Source organism: Martes martes (assembly GCF_963455335.1).
Source record: "Martes martes genome assembly, chromosome: 15".
Lineage (NCBI taxonomy): Eukaryota > Metazoa > Chordata > Mammalia > Carnivora > Mustelidae > Martes > Martes martes.
In genome coordinates, this window is record NC_137903.1 from 24,774,893 (window position 1) to 24,801,021 (window position 26,129).

General features: G+C 53.8%; 1 protein-coding gene across 1 annotated transcript; it reads left to right on the forward strand.

Moving 5' to 3' along the window:
• Positions 1–2,667: 2,667 nt before the first annotated feature.
• SLC26A9 (solute carrier family 26 member 9) lies at positions 2,668–23,400 on the forward strand (the record flags this gene model as incomplete). The annotated part of the gene is made up of 20 exons (XM_080824791.1): positions 2,668–2,792; positions 5,535–5,674; positions 5,796–5,906; positions 6,545–6,720; positions 8,502–8,666; positions 9,247–9,399; positions 9,707–9,789; positions 10,545–10,692; positions 10,991–11,104; positions 11,319–11,396; positions 11,931–12,026; positions 13,892–13,998; positions 14,604–14,673; positions 14,797–14,889; positions 15,018–15,131; positions 15,705–15,986; positions 17,028–17,082; positions 18,271–18,416; positions 19,898–19,969; positions 21,201–23,400. 20 exons carry the CDS (start codon positions 2,668–2,670, stop codon positions 21,246–21,248), a joined length of 2,376 nt encoding a protein of 791 aa, XP_080680917.1. The 3' UTR covers positions 21,249–23,400.
• Between the last annotated feature and the right edge of the window lie 2,729 nt (positions 23,401–26,129).

The following is a 26,129-nucleotide window of genomic DNA, read 5'->3' on the forward strand; positions in this document are numbered from 1 at the left end:
GGTGAACAGCTGAGGGTGGAGGCCGGGTGGGGAAAGAAAGGGCAGGGACATATGTGGAGGTGGCCTGGGTGACAGGGAGGAAGATCCCACTGAGGAAATGGAGAGGTGAGGGGGGCTGGGTTAGCAGGGCTCTGTGGAATCGGATGTTAACCCCCTCCCCCACCCACTGGAACTTAGAATCTTTGAGAGCAGCTTGGGAAGGGGTTTCAGGGGCCCCCTACCACCTGCCAGGGGCACGGAGGCAAGGTCTCCCACCACCCCCTCTTCCAAGGGGCTCTCTCTTCGGGTCCAGCTCCCCTTGAACTTCTTGGCCATTCCTTTGCAGACAGTCTGTTTGGTGGCCGGGGACAGACCCCTTCCTCCAAACCACAAGTCCTTCTCCCAAGCCGGGCTGGAGCTCTGGTTCCTCTGGACGGTCATGCTCCTTACTCTTCGCTCCCAGAGGGCCAGCCAGGGAAGCCACCGGAAAGCTAGAGCCTCGCAGCCCCTGGAGAGGGTGGGGAGGAGGAGGCGGGGGAAGGGCACCCGCCTCGCTGGAAGGTGAAGGGCTGGTTGTCTTTCAGTAGTCTCTCCCAAGACGAAGGAAGCACCCTCCCATCTTAATAATAGTAATCATCACCGTTACCATTTACTGGGTGCCTGGGAAGCCCAGCCACTTTGCACACGCGGTCTCATTTCGTCCTCACCGCAGCCACCCGGGACTGTTATTATCCCCATTTACAGATGAAGAAACTGAATCTTCGAAGCCAGCTCATTCTGGTTCTAAAGCAGGTGCTGGTTTTCTTTACGCCGCTCTGTCTCTTGCTTCTCCCACTGAAATGTCTCTTATGTCATTGTTCTTACTCATGTCTGCCCATGTCTTCTCCAAAACACCATTTATTGATTCGTTCCACAAGCATTTGGTGAGGACGTACAGAGCGCCCGGCGAGGGGCTGGGCGTAGGCACTGTGGGCAGTTTCTCTCCCCAGCTCCCTCCCAGCTGGCCGTCACCCTGGGGGTTTGCCAGGCATCCCACCTTTGCTTTTAGGCTCTTTTTTTTTTTTTTAAAGATTTTATTTATTTGAGAGAGAGAAAAAGAGAGAGAAAGAGCATGGGCAGAAGGGAAGGGCAGAGGGAGAGGGAGAAGGAGGCTCCCCAATGAGCAAGGAGCCCGATGTGGGGCTCGATCCCAGGACCCTGAGATCATGACCTGAGCTGAAGGCAGATGCTCAACTGACTGAGCCACCCAGGTTCCTCTACTTATACGTTCTGATGGGCTTCAGGGTCCCAAGAAACAAATGAATGGATTTCACCAGCGCAAACATCATCAGCTTGGGTAAAATCCTACCAGTAATAGCAACTCACATTTGCCTCGTTTTTTTGTACACTTTAAGTATCCCTTTCTTGCCCATAACTCATCTGGTGCTCACAACCCAGTGAGATAGATATGTTACTCCCATTTTACTGACAAGGAATCCAAGGCTCATCAGGGTGATGTCTGTTCCACTCACCAGTAAAGCCAGGACCAGAAGCCAGGTTTCTGGACCCTTGTTAATGTACTTTCCATCTCTCTGCCGTGGTCTCTTCCACAAAAGTCATCCACCAGCCCGTTCCCCTCCGACAAACCCTATGCACCCAGGTTCTCCCAGAGGAAGCCAAGGGTCGTCCCTAGCCCCCTAAGTGGTTTCTCACTTTCCACCCCATTTCCAATCTTTTGCCAGACTGGCCATGGCCACTCCACACTCCCCACCTCCTTCCTTCAAACCTGCCCCACCTCTTCCCTCTCCCTCCTTCCTCCAAGGGCCCCCCAGGGGGTTCTCCCAGCTGCCAGGAGCAGGGGACAAGAGGAGGGACCAGTCATTGTAGGAAGGATGGGGGATGGTTCCCACAGGGAGCTCCTTATGAGCCTCAGGGGCCCCGGCAACTCAGCTCTGCCCTGCTCAGCTCCTGGAACATCAGCAGGGTTGCGCAAAAAGCAAGGAGGAGAGAAACACCAGTACACAAGGGTGGGGGAAAGGTTAGGCCCAGGAAGCCGTGGGAGAGCCAGCCGGTTCAGACCATCCTGATTTCCCCAAACGCGCCATTATCCCCCTGGGAAAACCTGTTGGTGAAGTCCTAGGTGTCTCTTTCAAGAAGGGTCCTCCTGAGGTCATCTCAGCCATCCCCCTGCCTCCAGGCAGACCATTTTCTCTATTTCCCCCAAGATGACTGGCTGAATGGTATGAGCCTTTCTGCCAGGGAAACTGAGGTCTGGCGAGGGCGCCCTGAGGCTTGTGGGGGCTCCAGGGCCTGGGGCTGGGGGCGGGGGACAGGACCAACAGGCTGATATCCAGCTGTGACTCCTGCCCTTGTACTCCCACCTCCTCTTTCCCTGGTGTGCGGCGGGGGTGACAGTGACGTCACAGGGGTGGTGTGCCAGCCACGTGCTGGGCGCCAAGCAAAACAGCCAGGGCAAGTGTGTGCCTCATCAGTGCCTGGGAAGGAAGGCCACCAAAAGAAGTGAGTCTGGTGGAAAGACCTGAAAGCGGGAAGGGAGGCACCTTGCTGGGTGGGGGCGGGGAAAAAACCAGGATAAAAGCCTGCTTGGCCCGAACTGGAGAGAGAGAGAAGGCCCGAGCTGGCGCCGGCCAGAGATGCCCCTCGTCTCCCCCTCCTCTGCCTCTTCCAAAGCTTGTCAATGCCCCAGACATGAGCCAGCCCAGGCCCCGCTACGTGGTAGACCGAGCTGTATACTCTCTCACCGTCCTTGATGATGAGTTTGAGAAGAAGGACCGGACATACCCACTGGGAGAGAAACTTCGCCATGCCTTCAGGTAACATGGCCCAGAGCCCAGACGCCTCTTTCTGCTGCTCCCCACCAAAAATCCCTTCTGCACCGGGGTATGGCTCCTGTACCGGTACAGCTGAGACAGGGCTGGGGGAAACCATGGGGAGGAAAGGTTCTGGAACCCTAACTTTAAGATCCTACAAGCTCTCCTGGACTGACACCCACACCTGGAGCGGGGCTGAGGGGGTGGAGGAGGGACTAGAAGCCCCAGTTCCAGAAGAGCTGTAGGGCATCTCCAATCCCTGGCATGAGGTCCTGCCGTATTCTCTGGCCACTCAAGTCCTTCTTAGGTTCTTAAGGGAGCTCTAGATGGGCGTGCTACCCCAGGGGCAGTGGGGGCATCAGAGCCCTTCCTTTAATGTCCTTTCCCTCCTGATCAAGACAAATCTGAAGCCGTCACCACTCCCTGCCCTTTGTCCTCTTTCCTGCCTAGATGTCCCTTCCTTCTGCGGATCCAGAGATGGCCCGAAGGCAGCCCCTAAATTCCTGGGCTTTCCTAGAGGAGCCCTACCAGAATACGGTCCTTCCAGACCCCCGGGCTCTTTCCACTCTCAGATCTCTGGCACTGTGCTGGGGGGGCAGCAGAACCTCACCTCCAATTGGAGGGGGGGGCGCTTCATGAGATGATCTCTGCTCATCCTGCAGAAACCCGAGGCTATGAGCTTCACCTTCCCTCTTCCTACACTCCTGGCAGACCTTGCTCGGGCCTGGCTGTGGGCTGCCTTGCTCTTCCTCACGCCCCTGGGGAAACAGCTGATTCAGTTACCTGGATTGAGGTCACTGGCAATGGCTGAAGTGGAGATGCTGGTGGAACTGGTTTAGGCTGGGGGAATCACCCACTGGAGTCTTCACTACTAGCCCTGGTCCAACCCTGCTTCTCCCAGGAGGCTCCTTTCTGCCAGGCTACAGCCAAAGCCTGGGGTGTTCAGTGCCCGGGCACCGTACCCACAGCTGGGCTCCTCGGACAGGCAGGCTCTGCCAGCCTTGGTTCCCAAACAGTTGGAGTTTGAGTTGTTTCTGTGCTGGAGGGTTGAGGGTATCTGCTGTTGGCCAAAAAGATTATAGATTAAAACTATAAAGTGGTAGAGGGAACTAACAATTCCCACGAGGCTGACACTGAGCCTTAAACAGTGCCTGACACCCAGAAGGTGCTCCCATAAATATTTGTTCAATGAAGGAATGAATGAATGGCTAGAAACTAATCCCTCTGTCCATTTCCCTCTTGGGCTCTGAAGCCTCTGGAGAGGTGTTTGGCATCTGTTTCCAGCCCTTCTCTGGGGCCTCAGATCGCCTTGCCCAACATACGGCTGGCTTGCCGTACAGCCGGGCAGGTATGAGCCCCAGGGCGGTGGTGTGTCTTCCCCTAGTCAGCTCTGTGTTGGGGAGTCCAGTTTGTCTGCCACAAACGAACTTGAGCGAGTTCCTGGAGGGCTGGGTCTCCCTTAGGACAAAGCTTTAGAGATGCTTAAAGCTATTGGCCACTGGTCCAATGCCCTGTCCACCATCCCCAGGATGGGAGAGGCAGGCACCTGCCCTCAGAGGGTGTTGGTGGTGATGCCCTTCCCAGAGTGGAGCCTGGGACAGAAAATCTGTCCAGGCTCTACACAGGGTACAAAGCATTGTCTGTATTGATTTTAGTCTTGGGTGACATCCAGGGGACCCAGGATCAGGGAAACTATTGTTGAACAACAGCAGAGAGCAGATATTGGTGCCGGGAAGGAAAGGAGTCCTAATCAGAGCAGGCCAGTGCGTCACCACGTGGGCCCCGAGTATTTGAGTTCCCTCCACTGGGAGAAGAAAAGGAAATGCCTCCCACCTCCTTCCAGTCATCAATCCATGAGCTGTCACCCTCGAGTTTGTAGGCCCTTGTTCCTACCACTCCTGAGTTTCGATGAAAAGACCTCCAGGTGTTCCACAAACAGGAAAGGAATCAACTTTCCCCACCCTGCCCTGACAAACGAACAGCTCCCCGATTCTTTCCGCACCCCCGATGAATTAACAGTAAGAAGAACTCCAACATCGGAGTCATCACACACGAGGGACGGTGGGTCCGCAGAGGCATACCCTGCAAGCACAATGGAGCTTTCTTTAGGGGGCGGTGGGTGCTGAGAAAGATGGCGGTAGCCCCTACTCTGACCGAGTTCCAACACCAGCCCACCCTTTCAATCATCCATTCATTCAGTTACCCCACAAATATTTGCTAAGCAGCCCGATACAATGTACAAGATACACAAGATGAACAAGACAGCCAGACTCTTGGCCATGGTGGGGTTTGCTGTCCAGTGAGCGCAAGAGATGAAAAGCAAGTAATTGCAACCCGGTGTGTACACCAAGCTGCAGAAGCCCAGACCTGGGTGCCCAGCCCTGTGTTCCGTCCGACTGGAGAAAGGCCATCTGAGATGGGGGCTGGACCCTGTGGCTTGGAAGGCTAAGCGACCCCAAATCCATGCCTTCACACCAAGTCATGTGATGTCCCAGGGGAGCAGCCAGCTTCAGAAGACGCCCCGCTAAAGCCCAGAGCATGTGGATGGCTCCCTAAAGAAAGCCCCGCCCCTTCTCCTCGGTGTCCCCGGCATCAGGCCCAGCGTGGGGGCTTACCGAATGCTGAGTGAATTCCCAATGAATGAGTGGATGAATGAATGACCAGGAACGGGACCTTGTAATCCCTCCGCAACTCGGAGTGTCCAAACCGTGCCGTGCTGACTGGAAGCCTGCCCTCTTCCCTCAGATGTTCCTCGGCCAAGATCAAAGCTGTGGTGTTTGGGCTGCTCCCTGTGCTCTCCTGGCTCCCCAAGTACAAGATCAAAGACTACATCATCCCCGACCTGCTGGGCGGACTCAGTGGTGGATCCATCCAGGTCCCACAAGGTGAGGGGTCCATGCCTTAGGTGGGCTTGGCCGGCCACTCCCCCCTCCTCCTCTCCCGGCCCCCCGTGACCTCCACAACCTAGCCCTACCCCTGAGCCTGCAATCTGTTTGTCCCCTGCAGGCATGGCATTTGCTCTGCTGGCCAACCTTCCTGCCGTCAACGGCCTCTACTCCTCCTTCTTCCCCCTCCTCACCTACTTCTTCCTGGGGGGTATACACCAGATGGTGCCAGGTAAGGCCTCTCCCCTCTCAGCGGGCAAGGTGGCCTGGACCCCGAGGAAAGGGGGCGTGGCAGAGGGGTTTCTGTCTTCCATCTGCATTCTCTTAGAGCGGGTGCCCGTCCCGAAGGGACTATCACTGTGAGCATCACTCCCCAGGTCCCCTGCGACCTTAGAGAAACCGCGGAGCTGCCGTGAGCCCATTTAACACTCCCTGTTCCGTCCCCCTCCCCGGAATGTGGAGAGCACTCGGTGGACCAGGATATGCTGTGAGCCCCAAAGTGCCGAACAGACGTGGGAAACTGCCCCGTCACTCTCACGCTGGTCCCTGCAGGGACACTTGGCGCTCTCTGGTGCTAAGTGACGGGGAGACAAGGGGCCTGCCCACAAGGCCTGTTTCTAGGTCAGGCATTGCTTGCGTTTCCAAGCTCGTTTCTTCATGCGCCCGATGAAATCACACTAGCAGCTGAGGTGAAATCATCTTGAAAGTACAGGTCACGGTTACGTGTGAGCGGCTGTTGCATTGCTGGAGAGGAACCTTGGAGGTGGGGGGACCCATCCCTCCGGGGGCAGGGAAGCTCTGCTGGGCCCCTTTCTGTTGTCCAGGCCTGTGGTCCAAACCTCTGACTCGCTGGCTGGGTGGGCACTGCAGGTACCTTTGCCGTTATCAGCATCCTGGTGGGTAACATCTGTCTGCAGCTGGCCCCAGAGTCGAAGTTCTGGGTCTTCGACAATGCCACCAACAAGAGCTACGTGGACACGGCGGCCATGGAGGCCGAGAGGCTGCACGTGTCAGCTACGCTGGCCTGCCTGACGGCCATCATCCAGGTGAGGGGACCACCGCGTCCCTGCCGAGGGCTCAGCCTCGGGAGAGCATCTTTTCCGTCCTGCCCCCGCCTCCAAAGCCCAGTTTTTGACACTGAAGCTGATTCGAGGCTCTACCTCCTCCCACTTCCCCATTCCCGGGGCCACAAAAGACCTCCAGAAATCGGTGTCTCTCCTCACCTGCCTCCCGCAGGTCCCTGAGACCAGGATCTGCCCCTGGTAAAACTGTCCCGAGTCCCAGACTATCCGGAAGGCTCACCGCCTCTCGCCTCTCTCTGCCACCCTCTCCAATGCCATCCCTCTGCCAGCACAGTCATCCTAGTTCTCTAACATCCCTCATCCCCCTCCACCTCCTCTACCCCAAGCCACAGCCTCACTTGCTCCACAACAGTTTCACAAATTGCAGAGGCCTCTGCTAGGTTGGGTTTTTGGGGCGGGGGGGGGAGGGGGGCTTGGTGTTTTTTGTTTTAGGGTTTTATTTATTTGAGAAAGAGAGAGACAGCATGAGCAGAAGGAGGAGCAGACGGAGAAGGAGAAACAGACCCTACCGAGCAGGGAGCCCAGTGCGGGGCTCGATCCCAGGACCTGAGCCGAAGGCAGATGCTTAATCAACTGAGCCACCCGGGCACCCTTCTGCTAGGTTTTATGACGGGAAACACTGCCTGGTGGGACACTAGAGAAGGAAGCAACCAACCTCAGATGACGCCTTTAATTCGTCCGTTCATTCTGTTAAAGTTTCTGGTTGCTTCGCTGTGCCAGGAGCTGGGCTAGGCCTCAGGGGAAAAATAAGCAGAGAAGGGGTCCGGTTCCGCAGGAGCTCCCAGCCCAGCAGAGGAAGTAGTCATGTCAACAGATCAACGTGTAGGCCGTGAGATGAGCTGCGTAACAGAGCTGGGTTCAAAGGGTGTGGGAGCAGCGAAGAGAGAGTCGAGAGTCGGGGAAGGCTTCACCTCAGAGAGGAGGTGACGTTTGACCTGAGTCTAAAGGATGAGTAGAGGTTGGCCGGGAACCGAACGAACAAGGCCACAGAAGGACAGTCCAGGCAGAGGGAAAGCACCCCAAATCATGGAGACCTGAGGGTGCGAACTGACCAGGGAATGATGAGGCAAGAAGTTTGGGGTGGCTGGATAGCAGGTGGCTTTTGGGGATGGGCCAGAGAAGGGGCTGGAAATAGAGGCAGAGGCTAGACAATGAAGGCTGAGGCCTGTCCCCTACACAGTGCCTTTGCGTGGGATTGGCGGTCTCCAAGGTCATTCAGGCCACAGAGAGGAGAAGTGGGAAGTGGTTTAGAAGGACCAAAGCAGGGGGCCTGTCAGGAGACTCTTCAGAGGCCCAGGCAAGACTCACGAGGGCTAGACCAGGGTGGCGGCCACGGAGAGGGCCCCTGTGATGGGGCAGACTTATGGAACATTTGGCCAGGGCCGTTAAATGTGTTGGTGGTAGGCTGGATGTGGGATTGAGGGAGGATGACCCCCAAGTTTTTGGTTAACCCACTGGGTGGATGGTGGTGTCGTCTACTGAGAGAGGAGGGACCTCTCTGGGGGAGGACCCGGTGTATTCTTCAGATAAGAAAACCAAAGCCAGAGAGAGGAAGCGACAAATAGGCCCATGCCCCCAAGCCGACTCGGGATCCGCCTGGCACAGCAGAGGGCCAGACCCAGTCACAAAGGGCTCATTTCCCTGGGGCTGCTGCCTGGGACTCCAGCCCGGGTTTGGGTCCGGCCGATGCGGGCATTGCCAACCCCTCTCGTTCATCCCCTCCACCCCCACCCCTCTCATCTCAGATGGGCCTGGGCTTCGTGCAGTTTGGTTTTGTGGCCATCTACCTGTCCGAGTCCTTCATCCGGGGCTTCATGACGGCGGCCGGCCTGCAGATCCTGATCTCGGTGCTCAAGTACATCTTTGGACTGACCATCCCTTCCTACGCAGGCCCGGGGTCCATCATCTTTGTGAGTCTAGGAGTGCACCCCTGCAGATGGGGAGGGACTCAAGCAGGCACAGAGCAGGAGTTACTGTTGGAAGAAGCTGTGAGCTCCTCCTTACACGATGTTTGCAAACAAGGTTGACCCCCGGTTGACCCACGGTTCTGAGAGGATTCTCTGGGGGCTCCCACTTTGGGAGCAAGGGTGAAACCATGACCTTGAGGGCTCACTGAGGTTCTCTATGGTTAATCCTTGCAGAAAAGGAGCTGTCCATTCTCCATCAGTTCCTTGATGTAGTGCCTCAACCCCTCCTTGCCTGGGAATTCCTTCCTTATGCCTTATCCCCAACTCTCTTCCTTGAGCTCACATTCTTTCTAGAGAAAGAGAGAAAAAGAATCAGCATTCCCACACTGGCGTGAACTCCCAGCGAGCCCTTTGGGAGAGGCAGGAGGAAAATGGGGAGCTGTGGGAGACCAGGGTCTGAATACTGCTTTGGTGTGCCTCCATTCACACTGATGACATCCTTCCACTGGGTTAGACACCCAAGGGTGGGGATAGCACAGGAAGAAGAGGTGGGAGTCCATGAGCTTGGCGCTCTCTCCCCCAGACCTTCATTGACATTTGCAAAAACCTCCCCCACACCAACATCGCCTCGCTCATCTTCGCCCTCATCAGTGGCGTCATCCTGGTGCTGGTGAAGGAACTCAATGCTCGCTATATGCATAGGATCCGCTTCCCCATCCCTACGGAGATGATCGTGGTAAGGACCCTGTCTGGGGCTGGAGTGTTGGGGGCCAGGCTGGAGAGGCCATGAGAAATGGAATTCATCTCCACCCAAGGCCAAGGGAGCCCCTACCGACCTTTTCCTCCCCCTCCACTGGCAGCCAGTAGAACCGGAGTTTGGGTAAATCCATTCCATCCCCCTGTACATGGCTCCTACTCTTCCTGCTCCTTGGGTTTTTCCCCTTTGAGGGAGAAGGAGAGTTGGATTTGGGGTCCCCAGAGAAAAGGGAGGCTTGGGACAGCTCTGCCCTGCCCATCCCCATTCTGCATTTTGGGGTTTGCAGGTGGTGGTGGCGACAGCTATCTCTGGGGGCTGTAAGATGCCCCAAAAGTATCACATGCAGATCGTGGGAGAGATCCAACATGGGTGAGTCCGTGTGCCCAAGAAGCCTGCCCAACCCCCAACAACATGCCCCCCATGAAGTCCTGGGCTCAGAGACCCAGAGAGGACAACCTCAATGAGGAAGCACTGTAGACTCTATGACAATGACCAAGTGGAAATGATTTCTGTTTTTTGTTTTGGAAGAGAGCCATGCAATCAGCCAATGCTAGCTGTATTACAAACAGTGAATCTTAACCACCACACAGCCCCCCAAATGTCCCATTTACTGGATGCTGCCAGAGCACAGCCTCTCTGATCAGCCCTTTGCTGGCTCTTTGCCTGCCCTAATGTGTTGGCTCTTTTCCTCCATGGGGAAAGGAAGCTATTAGCCTCAAAACAACACGTATGGAGCATTGACTCTGTGCCAGGCACCACGCCGGGCCCTGGGAGGGGAAGGTGGTGCCTGTGTTGCAGGGCTGGAGAGGAGGCTGGAGGGGGAGAGGGAGAGGGCGGGGAGTTGGGGATTGTGGATCTGTGGACTAGTGAGCACAGAGTCCAGAACCTGGGCGTGAACACACGAGACCCCACCACTTACTGGCTTTAGGACCTCCGAGGAGTGAGTTTCTACGTCTTGGTCTCTGCTTTGTTGACGGGAGTGAGAGCAGGTGCCCCACAGGGTCGTACTGAGGACGTAGACCCGGGTACACTGTGGGGCCTGGCTGGTCCCCGTGGGTTGAGGAACGACTCGCCCTCCCTTTCTCACATTTCCGGGCCCTGCCTGCTCTCTGGCTCCTTGGCAGGTTCCCCACTCCCGTGTTGCCTGTGGTTTCCCAGTGGAAGGACATGATGGGCACGGCCTTCTCGCTGGCCATTGTGGGCTATGTCATCAACCTGGCCATGGGCCGGACCCTGGCCAGCAAGCACGGCTATGATGTGGATTCTAACCAGGTAGGTCCAGCCACCGCCGGCAGGGCAAAGCAGGACGGGTCCCATCCCACAGAGGCCTGGCGACAAGTACTGTGGGGCTCTTGGGGCTGCAGTGAGCAAGGTGCCTGCGGGCGAGCAGGAGGGGCTCTGACCACAGGAGGCTGCCTTCAGCTTGCTTGGGAGTGTCTGGCCTTCTAGCTGTAGGGTCATTCTCAAGTCCGAGGCCCAACATCCAGCTTGCATGGATGACTGTGTTTGGTCTCTACCTGCTTCCCGCCCCCCATGGCCCCCGCCTCCGATCCTGCCCCTGTCCCCACAGGAGATGATCGCCCTGGGCTGCAGCAACTTCTTTGGCTCCTTCTTTAAAATCCACGTCATTTGCTGTGCCCTCTCTGTCACTCTGGCTGTGGATGGAGCTGGAGGAAAGTCCCAGGTGAGTGCTGTAGCAGGGCAGTTGGGGGGAGAGGTGAAAGGGAAACAAAACAGCTGCGGCAGAGAAGCCGGGGCACCTGCAAGCCGGGCCAGCTGCTTCTCCAACCTTCCTCTCCCCTCATGGGTCTCCAGTCCACCAAAGGCATCTGTTGGAAATAAGTCAAGAACGAGAATTTCACCCCTGTGCCCTGTTCCCAATTCTTTCTCCGGAACAGGTGGCAAGCCTGTGTGTGTCCCTGGTCGTGATGATCACTATGCTGGTCCTGGGGTCCTATCTATACCCTCTCCCCAAGGTAAGAGTGCAGCGGGAGAGCGGAGGCCGACGGGAGACTCCAGTAAGAACAATCCCTAGACATTGTGTAACCCTCTACAAAGTGACCACGTGGTCACGCTTTGTCCGGATCACAACCTGTGAAGTAGACAACACAGGGTTTACTTTCCTCCTTTTATAGGTGAAGGAAACTGAGGCTGAGGCAGTCTTAATGATCTGTGGTGATACAGCTCATAAGTGCAGGGCTGGTCGCCAACTCCAACCTTCTGGCCCCAGGGTCAGTCCCCCCATCAGTGTTTACAAGTGCTTAGGAGTGTCTGACACGGAAGGCTCTGGGCACTGGGGAGTTTGGAGAGGGGGGAGGGGTGGCGTGGAGAAGGGCCAGGAGGGGACCCACGATGGCCTTGGACCTGCACTCTCCAGCCCTAAGATGGGGTGCAGAGATGTTCTGGAACTGCAGCTTTGTCCTGCGAGACACCAGGGTCGGGGGTGTGTAGGACGGGGAGGAAGAAGGGGACCCCCCCAGGTGAGAAAGAACGACGTTCTGTTTCTCCAGTCTGTGCTGGGAGCATTAATCGCTGTCAACCTCAAGAACTCGCTCAGGCAGCTCGCTGACCCTTACTACCTGTGGAAGAAAAGCAAGCTGGACTGTGTATGTACTGGGGGGCCTCTGGGTACCCTCCAGGCCCCAGACTCCCTCCTCCAACCCCACAACCCCCGTCAGCTCTTTCTGCCCGGGATCCCTTTGCTCTGCGGCTCCCTTGTTGGAGAACCAGCTGCCAAGAGCCAGCTGCCAAGGGTGAGACATCCTGTGTTCACACCCTATCTCAGCTGCTCACTGGCTCTGTGCTTGGCCCTAAACCAGCAAGTCCCTTAACTTCTCTGAGTCCTGGCTTTCTCATCTGAGAAATGGGCATCTTATACTCTGTACCCACCCCACCCCCGGGGTGTTTATGAGGAAGAAATGAGATAATACAAGTGAGAAGAATTTCATCTGAATTGTACCCCGGGTCCAGTAAAATGTAGTTACGGCTATTTTTATGATCTGTAGTTGCAAAAAAAGCAAAAGCAAAAAGAAATAGTTCTAAAAAAAACAGTGACAACAAAACCCCTAGAACCTAAAACCAGTGTACCAGGATCTTGAGTGAGTTGCCAGATTTCTCTGGAGTGCTGTTTCCTCCTCTGTAATGGGGATGACAGTCATGGCTGCATCACACACTGGGGCTGAGGATTAAATGAGATCATATGGGAAAGCACCAGGCAGCCATGCAACGCTCAGCAAACATGACTGTTATGATTAGTCACGGTCCCAACGCATCTTGTGTTGGACAATAATATTAACATTACCAGGTACTGACAACTACAACAACCATCCCCATTTAAGCTCCACCATAACTTATGAGAGGATTTACTGACCTCCTTTCAAGATGATGAAACCAAGGGGCGCCTGGCTGACTCACTCAGACGAGCGTGCAACTCTTGATCTCTGGGTCGTGAGTTCGAGCCCCACGTCAGGTATAGAGATGACTTAGATACATAAAACTTAAAAAAAAAAAAAAAGATAAGGAAACCAAGGCTCAGAGAGGTTACAGAACTTATCAAAGGCCACAGGGGAGTCAGGATTGGAACCCAAATCTTAGACAGGCAAACTTCTGCGTGGTGGTAGTCTCCTGGGGTTGCCTGCATGGTACCTGAGGAAAATCCTTAAAGCCAGAGAAGTGAGCGGTCCGTTCGGGGTCCCCCAGTGAGTGATGAGGATAAGGGAAAGTAATGTTCCAATGTCCACCCTAATGATCTGCTTTTACCACATTGCAACAATCCCCCGCCATGACAATCATCCCTGATATTTACATTGTGTTTGGGCTCCTGTCTGAGCTTCACTGTTCTCTACAGGAATGAGGGCAGATTTGTTTCCTTTAGAGGAATTTGGGAGACTGTAAAGGACAATCAAGGGGTCCAACCAACAGCATCCAACCCTGCCCCCACCCACATAGCCAGACCCCAGGCGGGTAGGCGGGGAAGACAACTGAGCCTGTGTCAGGCATACACAGCCTCCCATTAGGTGGAGAAAGGGAGCTCACGCTTGTGGAGTGACCATTGGGTGTCCGTCGCTGGGCTAGGACCTTTAGGTGGCTTAGCTCTTTCATCCTTTCATGAAACAGGTGTCACTGCTTCCCTTTTGTGGGCCAGGCAACTTGGTTCACATCACTAGTGAGTGGGAGAATGAAACTTTGAACCCAGGCGGATCTGACCCTCATGCTCTCCGTGTGCTCCAGGCGGCCTCCCTGGGTGGCCTGGCCGTCTCCTAAAAACCCAGCAAGCTGGCTAGCCACGCTCCATCTGGGGGAGACGGGCAAGTGCACCCAGAGCCCCAATACCCAAGGGCAAAAACGCCATGAAAAGGGGAGGGTGGGTCTGAGTTTGCGGAAACAGAGAATGGCCTTGGCTATTCCCAAAAGACCTCCCAGAAGAGGCAGCCTTCTCCCCAGGCCTGCTCTGACGTGTCTGTCCTCACAGTGTGTCTGGGTGGTGAGCTTCCTATCCTCGTTCTTCCTGAGCCTGCCATACGGTGTGGCCGTGGGCGTCGCCTTCTCCGCCCTGGTGGTGGTCTTCCAGACTCAGTTGTAAGTAACGGCCCCCCACCCCCGCAAGGCACAGCAGTGGGGCCCCCCCGTGCCCAGGCTGGGCTGACTGACTGCCATATCCCGAAAGCCCCAGAGGAAGCCCTCCCGGGCTCGGAGGGCTGGGGGCCAGACAGAGTAGGAGAAGAACAGAAGTCTGTCCAAGGGCATGGCCAGTCCCCACACCAAACAGGACCCTGCCCAGGGGTACAGGCCAGGGGCACCGCAGGAAGAGGTTTCGGGCCAGGGCAGGAAGGATGCTCTATGTGAGGGTAGCACTGTCTTCTCTCCTTGAGAACTCAGAACCAGGAAGCGGTGACTTCGGGGCCACCCAAGCTTGTCACCTCGCATAGTCCACCTCTGCTCTGTGCTGAGCCCCAGGCTGGGAGCTATGTCAAGGCCCCACCTGGCATCCTCCAGGTCAGAGCCCAGCCATAGGCCACCAGGCATGTGTCTCCAGTATAGAAAGACCAACCCAGCATGCCCAGGGAGGAGGAAGAGACCCCACCCCATCCTGCTTCTGCCCCCGCTCCCATCCCAGCATCCTTCCAGTCCCACTGGCTTTTAGCGTGATCTTTTTTTTTTTTTTCTTTTCCTTTTTTATCCAGTCGAAATGGTTACGCTTTGGCCCAGGTCATGGACACTGACATTTATGTTAATCCCAAGACCTATAATAGGGTAAGTAATCCAAAGTTAAGACCTATTTCTTTTGCCCTGCCCCCACCCCCAAAGAAAAGAGCGTTAAAAAAAAAAAGCCAATAAAGACATGTCTGCCACCTGAGCTCAGTCTCCCTGTCTCAGGTCCAGGAAATCGAAGGGGTTAAGATTGTCACTTACTGCTCCCCTCTCTACTTTGCCAACTCGGAGATCTTCAGGCAAAAGGTCATTGCCAAGGTAAGATTCAGGATTCTGTTGACCAGAGGGGGTGACCAGAGGGGCTGACCAGAGAAGATGGGAGAAAGGGGGCTGGGAGGCAGGCCACCTCCAAAGAGGTCCAAACTGCAATTGTTCTCTCCCTGCAGACGGGTGTGGACCCCCAGAAAGTACTGCTGGCCAAGCAAAAATACCTCAGGAGGCAGGAGAAGGGGAGGCTGAGGCCCACACAGCAGAGGAAGTCTCTGTTTATGAAAACCAAGGTGAGCTGATGCTAGGAGGAGCCTACTCCCCTGGATCCTGCCCCCGGGGCCCCCCTCCCAGCACCCCTTGAAGCAAAGACCTAAAGTCTCTGGGCGTTCTTCTCCTTGGGTGAGGGGACGCCAGCTCCTGGGGGTAACCACAGAGCCCCATGGCACCTCCTCATTTTCTGGCTAAGATGGGATGTGGCCCATAGACTTATGAACAACCCCAAATGGGGAGCAGCAGTGAATTTGCTGGGGTGCCCACCCAGGTTAGATGTGGGGGTGGGAGTTCTGGGGCACAGTTGTTTCCAGAGGCACTTTCTCCCACAGCGGAATAGGCCGAGGCATCGGTGCCTCTCCCGGATGCCTCCCCCAGCGTTGTCTGGATGGTGGGAGACTGAGCACGCAGGCCCCGCCTGGGGAAAGGCCATTGGGTGGTGCCTTCCCTGCAGGTTTCTGGGGGCTCGTATTCACCACCCCTACATTCTTGACGTTACTGACCCCCACCTGCACATTCTCTGCCCCTGCCTCAACTACAGCAAAGTCTGATTCCGTTTGATGACGCCCCGCCCCCCACCCCCCCACCCCCAGACTGTCTCCCTGCAGGAGCTTCAGCAGGACTTTGAGATCGCCTCCCCGACTGACCCCAACAACAACCAGACTCCTGCTAACGGCGCCAGCGTCTCCTACATCACCTTCAGCCCTGACAGCTCCCCAGCGGCCCACTGTGAGCCACCAGCCTCCGCTGAGACCCCCAGTGAACCCAGTGATATGCTGGCCAGCGTCCCACCCTTTGTCACCTTCCACACCATCATCCTTGATATGAGTGGAGTCAGCTTTGTGGACTTGATGGGCATCAAAGCCCTGGGCAAGGTGAGGCCCCAGGCAGAGGGAGTGCCAGCCTGCTCTCCCATACTCCCTTTCCTTGCTTGGAGCCCTCATTTTGACAAGAGAGGTTTCATTCATTTCAAAAGGGAGCTTTCCTCCTGACATGACCAGGAGAGGCTGCTCTCTGCAAAGCAGGCCCAGACAGCCCACAATGATGAGCGGCTGGAAAGGAATCCCAGAGGGATAGTCGCTGTCCCACCTGCCTTAGCCCTGGTCTCTAGCAGAGGCCATACCAAGGTCCTTCTCAGGCCACCAGGAACCCACCCCGGGGTCCTCTGAGTAGAGTCCGGCCCGGCCCCGGTTCACGGTCTGCTGTTCCTCCCCGCCCTCACCGAGACACTCCAACATCAGCCAATTCCAGTCCAGTGAGAAGAGAAGACATAATATTAGTGCCCCACATTCTCAGGCCAAACCGGCAGTCCATGGGACACCCTGAGTAGAGGTATCTATCCATCTGATACCTTTTCAGCAATGCCTCCGATGGTAGGGAGTCAGCAAGCCTCAGAGCTGGCCCAGATAGAGGCAGCCCGGGAAAACCGAGGCCTATGGAGAGTACAGAGACCGAGTATCACACACAGAGCATCCGCTGGGTGCCCAGAAGTCTCCATCCCCAGCGGTGGGCTCAGCCTGCTTCCCTAGCTGGGACCTGGAGTCTGGGCCTGTCTCCAGCCTCCCCGCAGCTTCTGCCTGAAGCCACAGTGTTGGGAAAGAGGTGGGATCCGGGCATCCAAGCTACTGAGGGAAAAGCTCTGACCCCACGAGAAGGGGCCACGGTGTCTTTAAGTGCCCGCCTCATTGGCAAAGTCCATTTCTGTCCTGCTTTCCAGAAAAGCTGGCGGCCAGCACTCCAGGGAGAAGGGCTGTGCTTTGCTGCTATGTTTATCTCTGGCTGCCAGGGCACTTGGGGCTGCTTATTTGTTTGGCTTCCCCTCTGAAGTGCGTTTTGTGAATCACTTTTGAGACCTACTCAGAACATTCCTTTCCTTTTGTCTCCTTATCCCAACACCCTTCCCCCAACACTTCTAGCTGAGCTCCACCTATGGGAAGATCGGTGTGAAGGTCTTCTTGGTGAACATCCACGGTGAGAGAAGGAGGACATTTAGAGGACCCGAAGGCTGGGGGTGGGGGGGAGGGGAGGACCAGGTTGGCGGAACGCTGCGTGGAAGGGTGGGAGGGTGGACACAAGAGCACTCAAATAACTCTCCCCCCAGCCACTGCCTGCTCCTAAGTGCTTGGAGCACAAGTCAGAAGAGACTGTGGCCCGGCTGGGTAAACAGCCTAGAGGTCTCAGTAACGGAAGGAGGCAGGAAAGCAGGGGTGTGACATCTAAGGGGGACAACCAGGATTCTGATTTGCCCCACTACTAATTTGCCTGCATCCTTGGCCAAGTCTTCATGTCTAGGCATCAGTTTCTATTTATGTCAAATTAGGGGGTTGACTAGATGAATTTGGGGTCTTTTCCAAACCCGTGAGCCCATGAATGAGCAGACAGCACACACACACGATATCTCTCTGGGGAACACACAGGCACACTGTTTTATATACACACCATCTCCGAAGGGTATGTAGACACGGCCCTGAGGACATGTCCACAGAGCAGAAGACTTTCACATCACCTATGCGGATGCGGAGTGCGAGGTCGTGAACCAAAAGCAAGGACACACAGCCATGTAACAGGACCGACAGGGCACATACACCGAACTTCCTGCAGAGATCTAGAGCCCTTCTGGGGGCTGGCCCAACTTCAGAATTAGCCTGAGCAGGACCCAGACTCCAAGGACCCTGCTCAGAGGGAGAACCTGCAATGGCAGTTAGAGTCAGTGGGCTCCTCCCTCACTGGACAGTTCTCAGGAAATCACCTCCAGCATTTGGTAAAAGTAAGGGCTTTTCCATGCATTGGAGGTTATGGGAAAGGTCTAGAGAAACGAGAGGAAGAACAGACTGTCCAGGAATAGAATTGCCAGCAGCTTCCTTGTAGACGGTTTAGCCTTTCCCTCTCAATCCCCACAAAGTACCGACTCTCTAAATCAAACTGCTTCCTTCTGCCCTGGGTTGGAGGTTCGGCATCCTCAAGCTCACATTGCCCTCTGCTGTCCAGAATTGATACTGCAAGGCCAATGCCTTAGCCTGGCCTTTGGCAACGCCCCTAAGAGCACAACCCTCAGTCCCCTCTCTTTCTTTCCCTTCCTTCCCTCTCACCAGCCTTCCTCCACCCCCAGCTCCAGACCACATGACTGTTATCTTTCTGAAAGCCTTTTCCTCCTTCCAGCCCAGGTGTACAACGACATCAGCCACGGCGGCGTCTTTGAAGATGGGTGTCTACAGCGCAACCACGTCTTTCCCAGCATACATGATGCTGTCCTCTTTGCCCAGGCAAATGCCAGAGAAGTGGGCCCAGGACATGACTTCCAAGGGGTAAGGTCCTTGCACGTTGGGAAGCCAAGGCCCTGGGGCACTGAAATGGCAGGATGGGGGCATGAGAAAGAACACAGAAGGTTTGGGTTCCAACACCAAGTCTGTCCTTTCACTTTTCTAAAACTATCATTACAGAGTTCCTTATCTGTAGGACAAGCAGCCTAAATTAACTTTACCTACCTCACAGCATTTTTCTTTTGCTTCCTTTTTAAGATTAACTGATAATCATGCCTTTTGTGTCACTTGAAAGCACTTCGTCTACTGTAATATGTTTTATTAGTATTAATTTCCAGGTCACACAAACACTCAAAGCATATTAGAGTATGCCCAGGATTCTGGCATTGTCTACTGCCCTCCTCCTTCACTAGTTCTAGAAGAGGTTTGGGGCAAGGGAGGGGAGTGATTCTGCCCGTTTTAATCTAGCAGAGTTTAGAGGTTTCAGCCTAGTGATGGATGAAGAAGCTGGATCCAAGTTTGGTCTCAGTTTCTTGACATTTAATTTGCTAGCTCACTAAGTGGTATGCAAATGAGCTACAAATCATACTGTCTAGGATTCCAGAAAGCTGGGAGGCAGAAGAACTCTACCCCACTGACTGGGGTCCCGGACTGAACCTCCCCAGCCTCCCCCCCATTCCACTCCCAGGGTCCCTCCCAGCTCAGCAGCCCCTGCCCTTGGCCTCCCAAGACTCCATGCCCCAGACCTGCTTATATATAAAACCTCCCCTGTCCTGGGTCATAAGAAAGGGTTTTCTGGCCCTGAAGCAACCATTTGCTCTTTGCTGTAAGAGACTGATGAAGGTGAAGCCATCTGTTCTAAGTGCTGAAAGACTGCCCAGGAAAACACAGGGCCCTGGCACCCGTCTTCCACTCTTAGAACAACTGAGCAGGAACAACAGGCCTTTGGGCTCCGCAGAGCAAAAAGAGGGAGATTCTGGAAGAATCCTCACCATTTATTACTGCACAAATTATGCCCAGTTACTATGGTTATAGATCTAAAATGATTTATGTATGTAGAATATATTTATATTTATATTTACGTACTACAAAATATATTACATCTACATAAATGTATATACATAAATTACACACACACACACACCCCTTTTCGACAGCATGGTGAGGTAGAAAGCCCACCAAGTGAGTTCAATCATCCTACTTTTGCAGATGAGGAAACAGATTCCCAGAGAAGGGAAATGGATTCCCCAAGGTCAGGCAGCTAACCAATCATCCTTATCAGCTAGGCCAACCTCCCCTGCCTCTAAGGTGCCCAAAAAGGAGGGCAACCCCAGATGCACCCCTCTGCTGTAAGGGGGAGGGCCACCTGTGCTACCTTTTGTGAGGTAGATGAGGGAGGGGAGGGAAGAAGCAAGAGGGCAAGTCATGTGGCAGAAAACATGGTGCCCCCCCGGAGGCTGCCATTTGTACCAGACTGTGTCATCCAATCATGGAGCTCATCCTGCACCCATCTTCCCCCCTTCCAGGCTCCAGTGGACCCAGAGCTGTCCTTATATGATTTGGAGGAGGATAGCCCCAGCTACTGGGACTTAGAGCAGGTGAGCTGAGGGGCAGCAGGTATGGGGGGTGGGGGGCCAGGAGCAGGAAGGAGACCCTCCCAAACCCAAGGCATTCACCAGGCTCTCTCCCCACCAAGCCAGAGCCGGCCCCTTGAAGGCCACAATGCTGCTCTCTCAACTCTCTTGTAATAGCAGATCCCACCTCTTCTCACTCCCTGACAGGCATCACGGGGGGGGAGGGGGAGGCACAGGACAAGGTTCTTAGGAGGTGATGTCTATGCTGAACTCTGCACCATATCTACACGTGATCTGGGACGGACACACAACACACGAGGCCCCCGTTTCTATCACTGTAGAGCAGGGGAGCTGTGGGGGACGGCTGGCCCTGTCTACCTCACAGGATCCGTGAGGGATTTACGTGTTCCTTCATGAATGCAACAGACATGTGAGGACAGCTTGCCTGGCCCAGTTCCAGGTTGGGCATCCAGCGCTGAGACCCCTGCCCTCAGGACACTTCTATTTGGGGAGGGTCAGAAGAATTCGAAGACTACAGATGTTGTCGCCGACAGCCAGCCCTTTAGCATTCATGGCCACGCAGGGGGGAAGCGTCAGCATCCCCACGGGGCCCTGTCATCCTGACGGGGAAACTAGGACCACCCCACGGCCCTGACTTACAAGAAACCCAGATGACTAGCTGGGGCGGAGTCTGGCTTCAGGCCTGGGGGTCACATCTCACTTTGTCCCTCTTCTCCTTCCTTCTGGGCTTGAGTTCCATGTCCTCTGAACAGGTCTCTGGGAGTGCTGATGGCGTGTGGGAGGCATTAGGAAAGAGAGCCAGAGCTACAAAGACTTGGCGGGCTGATTTCTGTTCTCCCGTGGAATCTCCAGCACATTCCAAAAACCTTGGCTAGGCCCCCGGACAGCTTATCAGAGCAAGAAAGGACTTTAGAGCGTGTCTGATCTCCCCCCTCCTGTCAGCTAACAAAGAAAGTGAAGCTGAAAAGGAGGAGGGACGCGTGGAGGTCACAGAGCCTACGAGAGGTGATTCTGAGCAGGTTCCAAGCATCTCCTCTCCTCACCTCTGTATCAGTTTGCCTCTTAGGCGGGGCCCGCCTCTCCCCCACTCACGCACACACTCACACTCACAGGCTTCCTCAGGAAGTTCTCTCCGGCCAGGGGCTCATAGGGTCACCTCATGGTTGCAGCCACTGGGAATCTGACAGGTCTAACGCCCTCCCTTCCCCTCCCTTGTCCTTCCGTGGCCCTGCAGGAGATGTTCGGGAGTATGTTTCACACGGAGACCCTGACTGCCCTGTGAGGGCCCAGCCGGCCCCCCACACAGCCTCCAGAGCACGTGGCATCCGGGACTCCCAAGAAGAATGAGCCTGGGGTCATGAGGAGTGGTAGAGGAGAGTGGTAGAGGAGAGCACATCCACCAGGACCTCTGCTCCTCCCTACCCTCCCCCTCCTCCTCCTCCTCCTCCTCCTTCTCTCTCCCTCTGCGGGCCTCCTGGCATCTCTAGAGCCAGCCAACCTCAGCAGCAAGGAAAACCACCTCTTCACTCTCCTGCTGACGCTCAGGGCCCTGGCCAGAATGAGAAAGCCTACAGCTCACCCCATCGCACCCACCCATGCCCTGCCCAAGGCAGCTGAGGGGACACCCCCCCCGCACCCCCGCTCCCTGGCCCAGACTGCTGCCTTTCAGAATGAGCCAAGAACAGAAGGGAGAATGGGCCCCTGCTGACCTAGTGTGCAAAGGCCCTGGGGCCCGAACAGCTTGGTGTCAGATGGTGTCAAGCCATCACAGGAACGAACGTGTTTAGAACTCCATGGCTTGCCCCATCCAGCTGCCCCAACTCTGTCCCTGGCAGCTGTGCGCTCCTGGGACCATGGAATCCCTATGACCCAGGAATCTCAGTCTTGACTCTGCCTCCTTCCTCCTCATCTCAAGGCTGCTGGGAGCTCCGCTGCTATTCAGCACTTCAGACTCAAGCCTGGGGGTAGCCAGGGTCCTGGGGCCACCAGAGCTACCTCCCCTGGGGCAGCCCACCAACGTAGCTGTCCCCAAACATGATCTCTCCCAGCTGCCTTCAGGGTCTGCTCCCCTCCACTTGAGACCTGGGGGGGTCCAAAAAGGACAGGTGGGTAGCCACCAGAGTCCTCTGGCAACCTAGTTATAGATGCCAGTTATTCTGCATAAAAGCTCTTGGGAATCCTTTCTTGTACTAGAGACTTGGGAGAGGGGGTGTACTAGGGGCAACCAAGGGCCAGATGGTGGGACCTGAGCCCTGACGGTTCCCTTGACTTCAGAAATGCCTCCCCCGCTTAGGAAATCAGCTTTGTTCTTTTTCACTTGGTGAAGAGCCAGTGATTTTAACTCTCCCTTATCAGCTTGGGGCCCAGATCCTTTGGCCAGCCAGGGGAAGAAGCCCCCAAGAGCCAGTGGCACCCCCCAAGTGGGTGCAGAACATGGCAAAGGGCAGATCCAGATCGGGTCTTCCTCCATGGACTTCCTTAACAAACTCAGGACCTGAAGTCATCGTCTAGGACAGATGAGAAGAGGGATACGTTCTTCATGGATGTGAGGGGTTAATTGAAGAACCCTACTGTTGACTTGAAAATAAATAGATGGCATGTGCAAGTATTTGGGGAAATTCCCCTGGAAGTGCCCAGAGAACTTTTCCGTCTTTCCCCCACTGTTTCTTCCAAGCTCCTTCAACTCAATGACCCTGCCCAACAGGTTGGGCTGGCCCAACCTGGAAAAAAAAGCCCCAATTCCTAACATCAGCCTGACCTATGCTGTGTGTCTGTGTGTTGAGTGAGCCGGTCAGCTAGCAAGTCTTCTTAGAGTTAAAGGAGAGGGTGCTGGCAAAGAGCCAACAGATTCTTGGCCTACGAGCATTGCTTCTCTGTGATTTCATTATGCCATCTGTCTGCCAATGGAACTCAAGACTTGGAAGGCAGAAGACAATGTTATCTGGGATTCACCGTGCCCAGCACCCGAAGTGCCAAATTCCAGGACAACAAGAACTTTACCCAATGACAACTCATCTCCCCTACTCCACCTCCTTCAAAGTCCATCTCAGGCCCAGGGGGTGGGGGAAGGTCACAGAGCCTCAAGACATCCCGAGTGGAGGTGTCCTTTGAACCAAGTGTCCAGACAGTGGAGGTAAAATTGGAAACTCATGGGGTAGAGGGAGACATTGACAAAAACCTCACTACCGGAAGACTTTGAAAAGAACCCAAGCAAAGTCAAACAGACCACTGTCTGGACATGACTGAGGCAGGAAAGGAGGGCAAGGTAGTGAAATAATCCAGAATTTCAATACTTTTGAATGTTCTTCGTGATACTGACCTGTGACGATGGGATCCCCGGGGAAGCCCGGGACTCGCGATATTTGTGTAATTTATTTAATTTAAACAGCATTCTCCTTTTGTTCATTTTGGTAATAAAGTGGTTTTGAAATGTGAACAAATGCATGTGTTTGGCAGGTTTTACATCAAGGCAAAGTAAGTCACCTCCAGAATAGGCTGGCCTTGCTTTGCACTGTCCTAGAGGGAAACAAGGGGCTAAGAGCCATCCACCAATACAATGGAAGATTTCAGGATATTTCTTTCACTGTTGGTAAATCATATGGATTAAAAAAAAAAAGGAGTATGATATGAAAGAGTTAAACAACAAAGTCAACTATCTTGATCTGGTGGACATGTGTTAAATTGCACACACAACATTTAAAATTTGTACTTCCTAAGTACACATAACATTTTATAGAAGTTGATCACATTCTAAGCTCTAAATCATTCTCAACAAATTTTGAAGAAGAGGCATTTTCCACAAGCAATGACCACAATACAGTGAAGCTAAAAATCAATTACAAAAAGACAACTTGCACCAAAAAAGGATGCTTTAGAATTTTTTTAAAGATTTTATTTATTATTTACTTGACAGAGAGACACAGTGAGAGAGGGAACATAGCAGAGGAAATGGGAGAGGAAGAAGCAGGCTCCCCACGGAGGAGGGAGCCCGATGCAAGGCTCGATCCCAGGACCCTGGGATCATGACCTGAGCCCAAGCCAGACGCTTAACAACTGAGCTACCCAGGCGCCCTCCTTACTTTAGAATTTTTTTAAAAAAATACTTTTAAATAACCCAGAGTCCACAAAGAGATCATCTGGAAAACTGAAAACATTCAAACTTAAACAAGAATGCAAATACTACGTAACAAAACAGTGCAGGGAGGGGCACCTAGCTGGTTCAGTCAGTTAAGTGTGTGCCTTCAGTTCAGGTGATGATCCCAGGGTCCTGGGATGGATTCCCACCTTGGGCCCCTTGCTCCACCGGGTGCCTGCTTCTGCCTCTGCCTGCCACTCCCCCTGCTTGTGCTCGCTGTCTCTCTCTCTCTGTGTGTGTCAAACAAATAAATAAAATCCTTAAAGAAGAAAAAAAAAAAAACCCTGCAGGGAGGGGCACCTGGTTGACTCAGTCAGTAGGGCACGCAATTCTTGATCTCCCAGTTGTTCAAGCCTTACACTGCGTGGGTTCAAGTCCTACGCTGGGTGTAGAGATTACTTAAAATAAAATCCTCAAAAACAGAAAAGATTAATGAACCAGATATTCAACCATGGTAGTTAAAAACAAACAAACAAACAAATAAACTCAAAGAAATCAAAAGAAAAAGATAGTAATGATAGTATAGCTAACATTTATTGAGCTGTTACTGTAAGCTTCCAAATGCTTTACACATATTAACTCAATTAATCCTCCCAACAACGGGAAGGGGTACAGACCCTTATTATCCCCATCCCATGGATGAGGAAACTGAAACTCATAAAGGTGTGTCTCTTTGGGGCTCCTGGGTGGCTCAGTCATTAAGAGTCTGCCTTTGGCTCAGGTCATGATCCCAGGGTCTTGGGATCCGGTCCCACATCGGGCTCCCTGCTCTGCGGGAAGCCTGCTTCTCCTCCCACTCCCCCTGCTTGGTTCCCTCTCTCGGTGTCTCTCTCTGTCAAATAAATAAATAAAATCTTTAAAAAAAAAAAAAAGGTGTGTCTGTTTGTTTGTTTTTTAAGATTTTTATTTATTTATTTGAGAAAGAGGGAGGTCGAGCACAAGCTGGGGGTGGGGGGCTCGAGGCAGAGGGAGAAGCAAGCTCCCTCGTCAGCATGGAACTGAGGACGAGGTGTTCCATCCTAGGACCTGGAGATCAGGACCTGAGCCGAAGGCACACACTTAACCGACTGAGCCACCCAGGTGCCCCCAGACAGGTTTTATGTAAGTTTCCCAGTCAACACAACTCCATGAACATGAAGGAGCTTAATATTTCCACCCAAGGGGTGCGCCTGGGTGGCTCAGTCAGTTAAGCAGCTGCCTTCCGCTCAGGTCATGATCCCAGGGTCCCCGGCTCAAGCCCCACATCGGGCTCCCTATTCAGCAGGAAGCCTACTTCTCCCTCTCTGTCTATCCCTGCTTGCATTCCCTCTCTTGCTGTCAAATAAATAAATAAAACCTTTAAAAAAAAAGATTTCAACCCAAGTAATCTGGCTCTAGAGCTTCAGCTCTTAACTACTACAAAGTTAAAAACTTAAGTGAAATGAATAAATTGCTAATAAAATATAATTTATCAAAATGGAATAAAAAAAACAGTAGAAAGTCTGAAAATCCCCAGCCATTAGGTAAAACAGAGAAAACACCAGGCTCAGATTACTTTATTTTTTAGAATTGTTAGAAAAATATATTATGTTTCAGGCCCAATTTCATATAGATAGATAGATAGATAGATAGATAAATTCAGAGAATGCAAAAAAGAGAGAGAGAGGAAAGTCACTCCTTTAATAGTGTTAATTTAGTAGAAATAAGTCTCTCTCTTTCTCTGTAAAAGTAATACAAAGGTAGATATGCCAGGGCTGGGATTGTCATGAGGCTCCCGAGGACTCGGGCTACTTTCCTCCCGAGGTGTAGAACTCACCATCATGGTCCAACACGGTTGCTAGAGCTATGGCCATCCCATCTGAGCACGGAGGGAAGGATTTAACAAGAGTGTGTCTATAAAAACACCTCCTTGAATCACATGCAACACTTTGGCTTACCTTCCATTCTCCAAATGTAGTCACAGGGCAAAAGTCAGCTGCCAGGGGCTGGGAAATGTGGTCTTGCTGCTGAATATTCATCTGCTGAACTCAAACTCAGAATTCTTGCTAC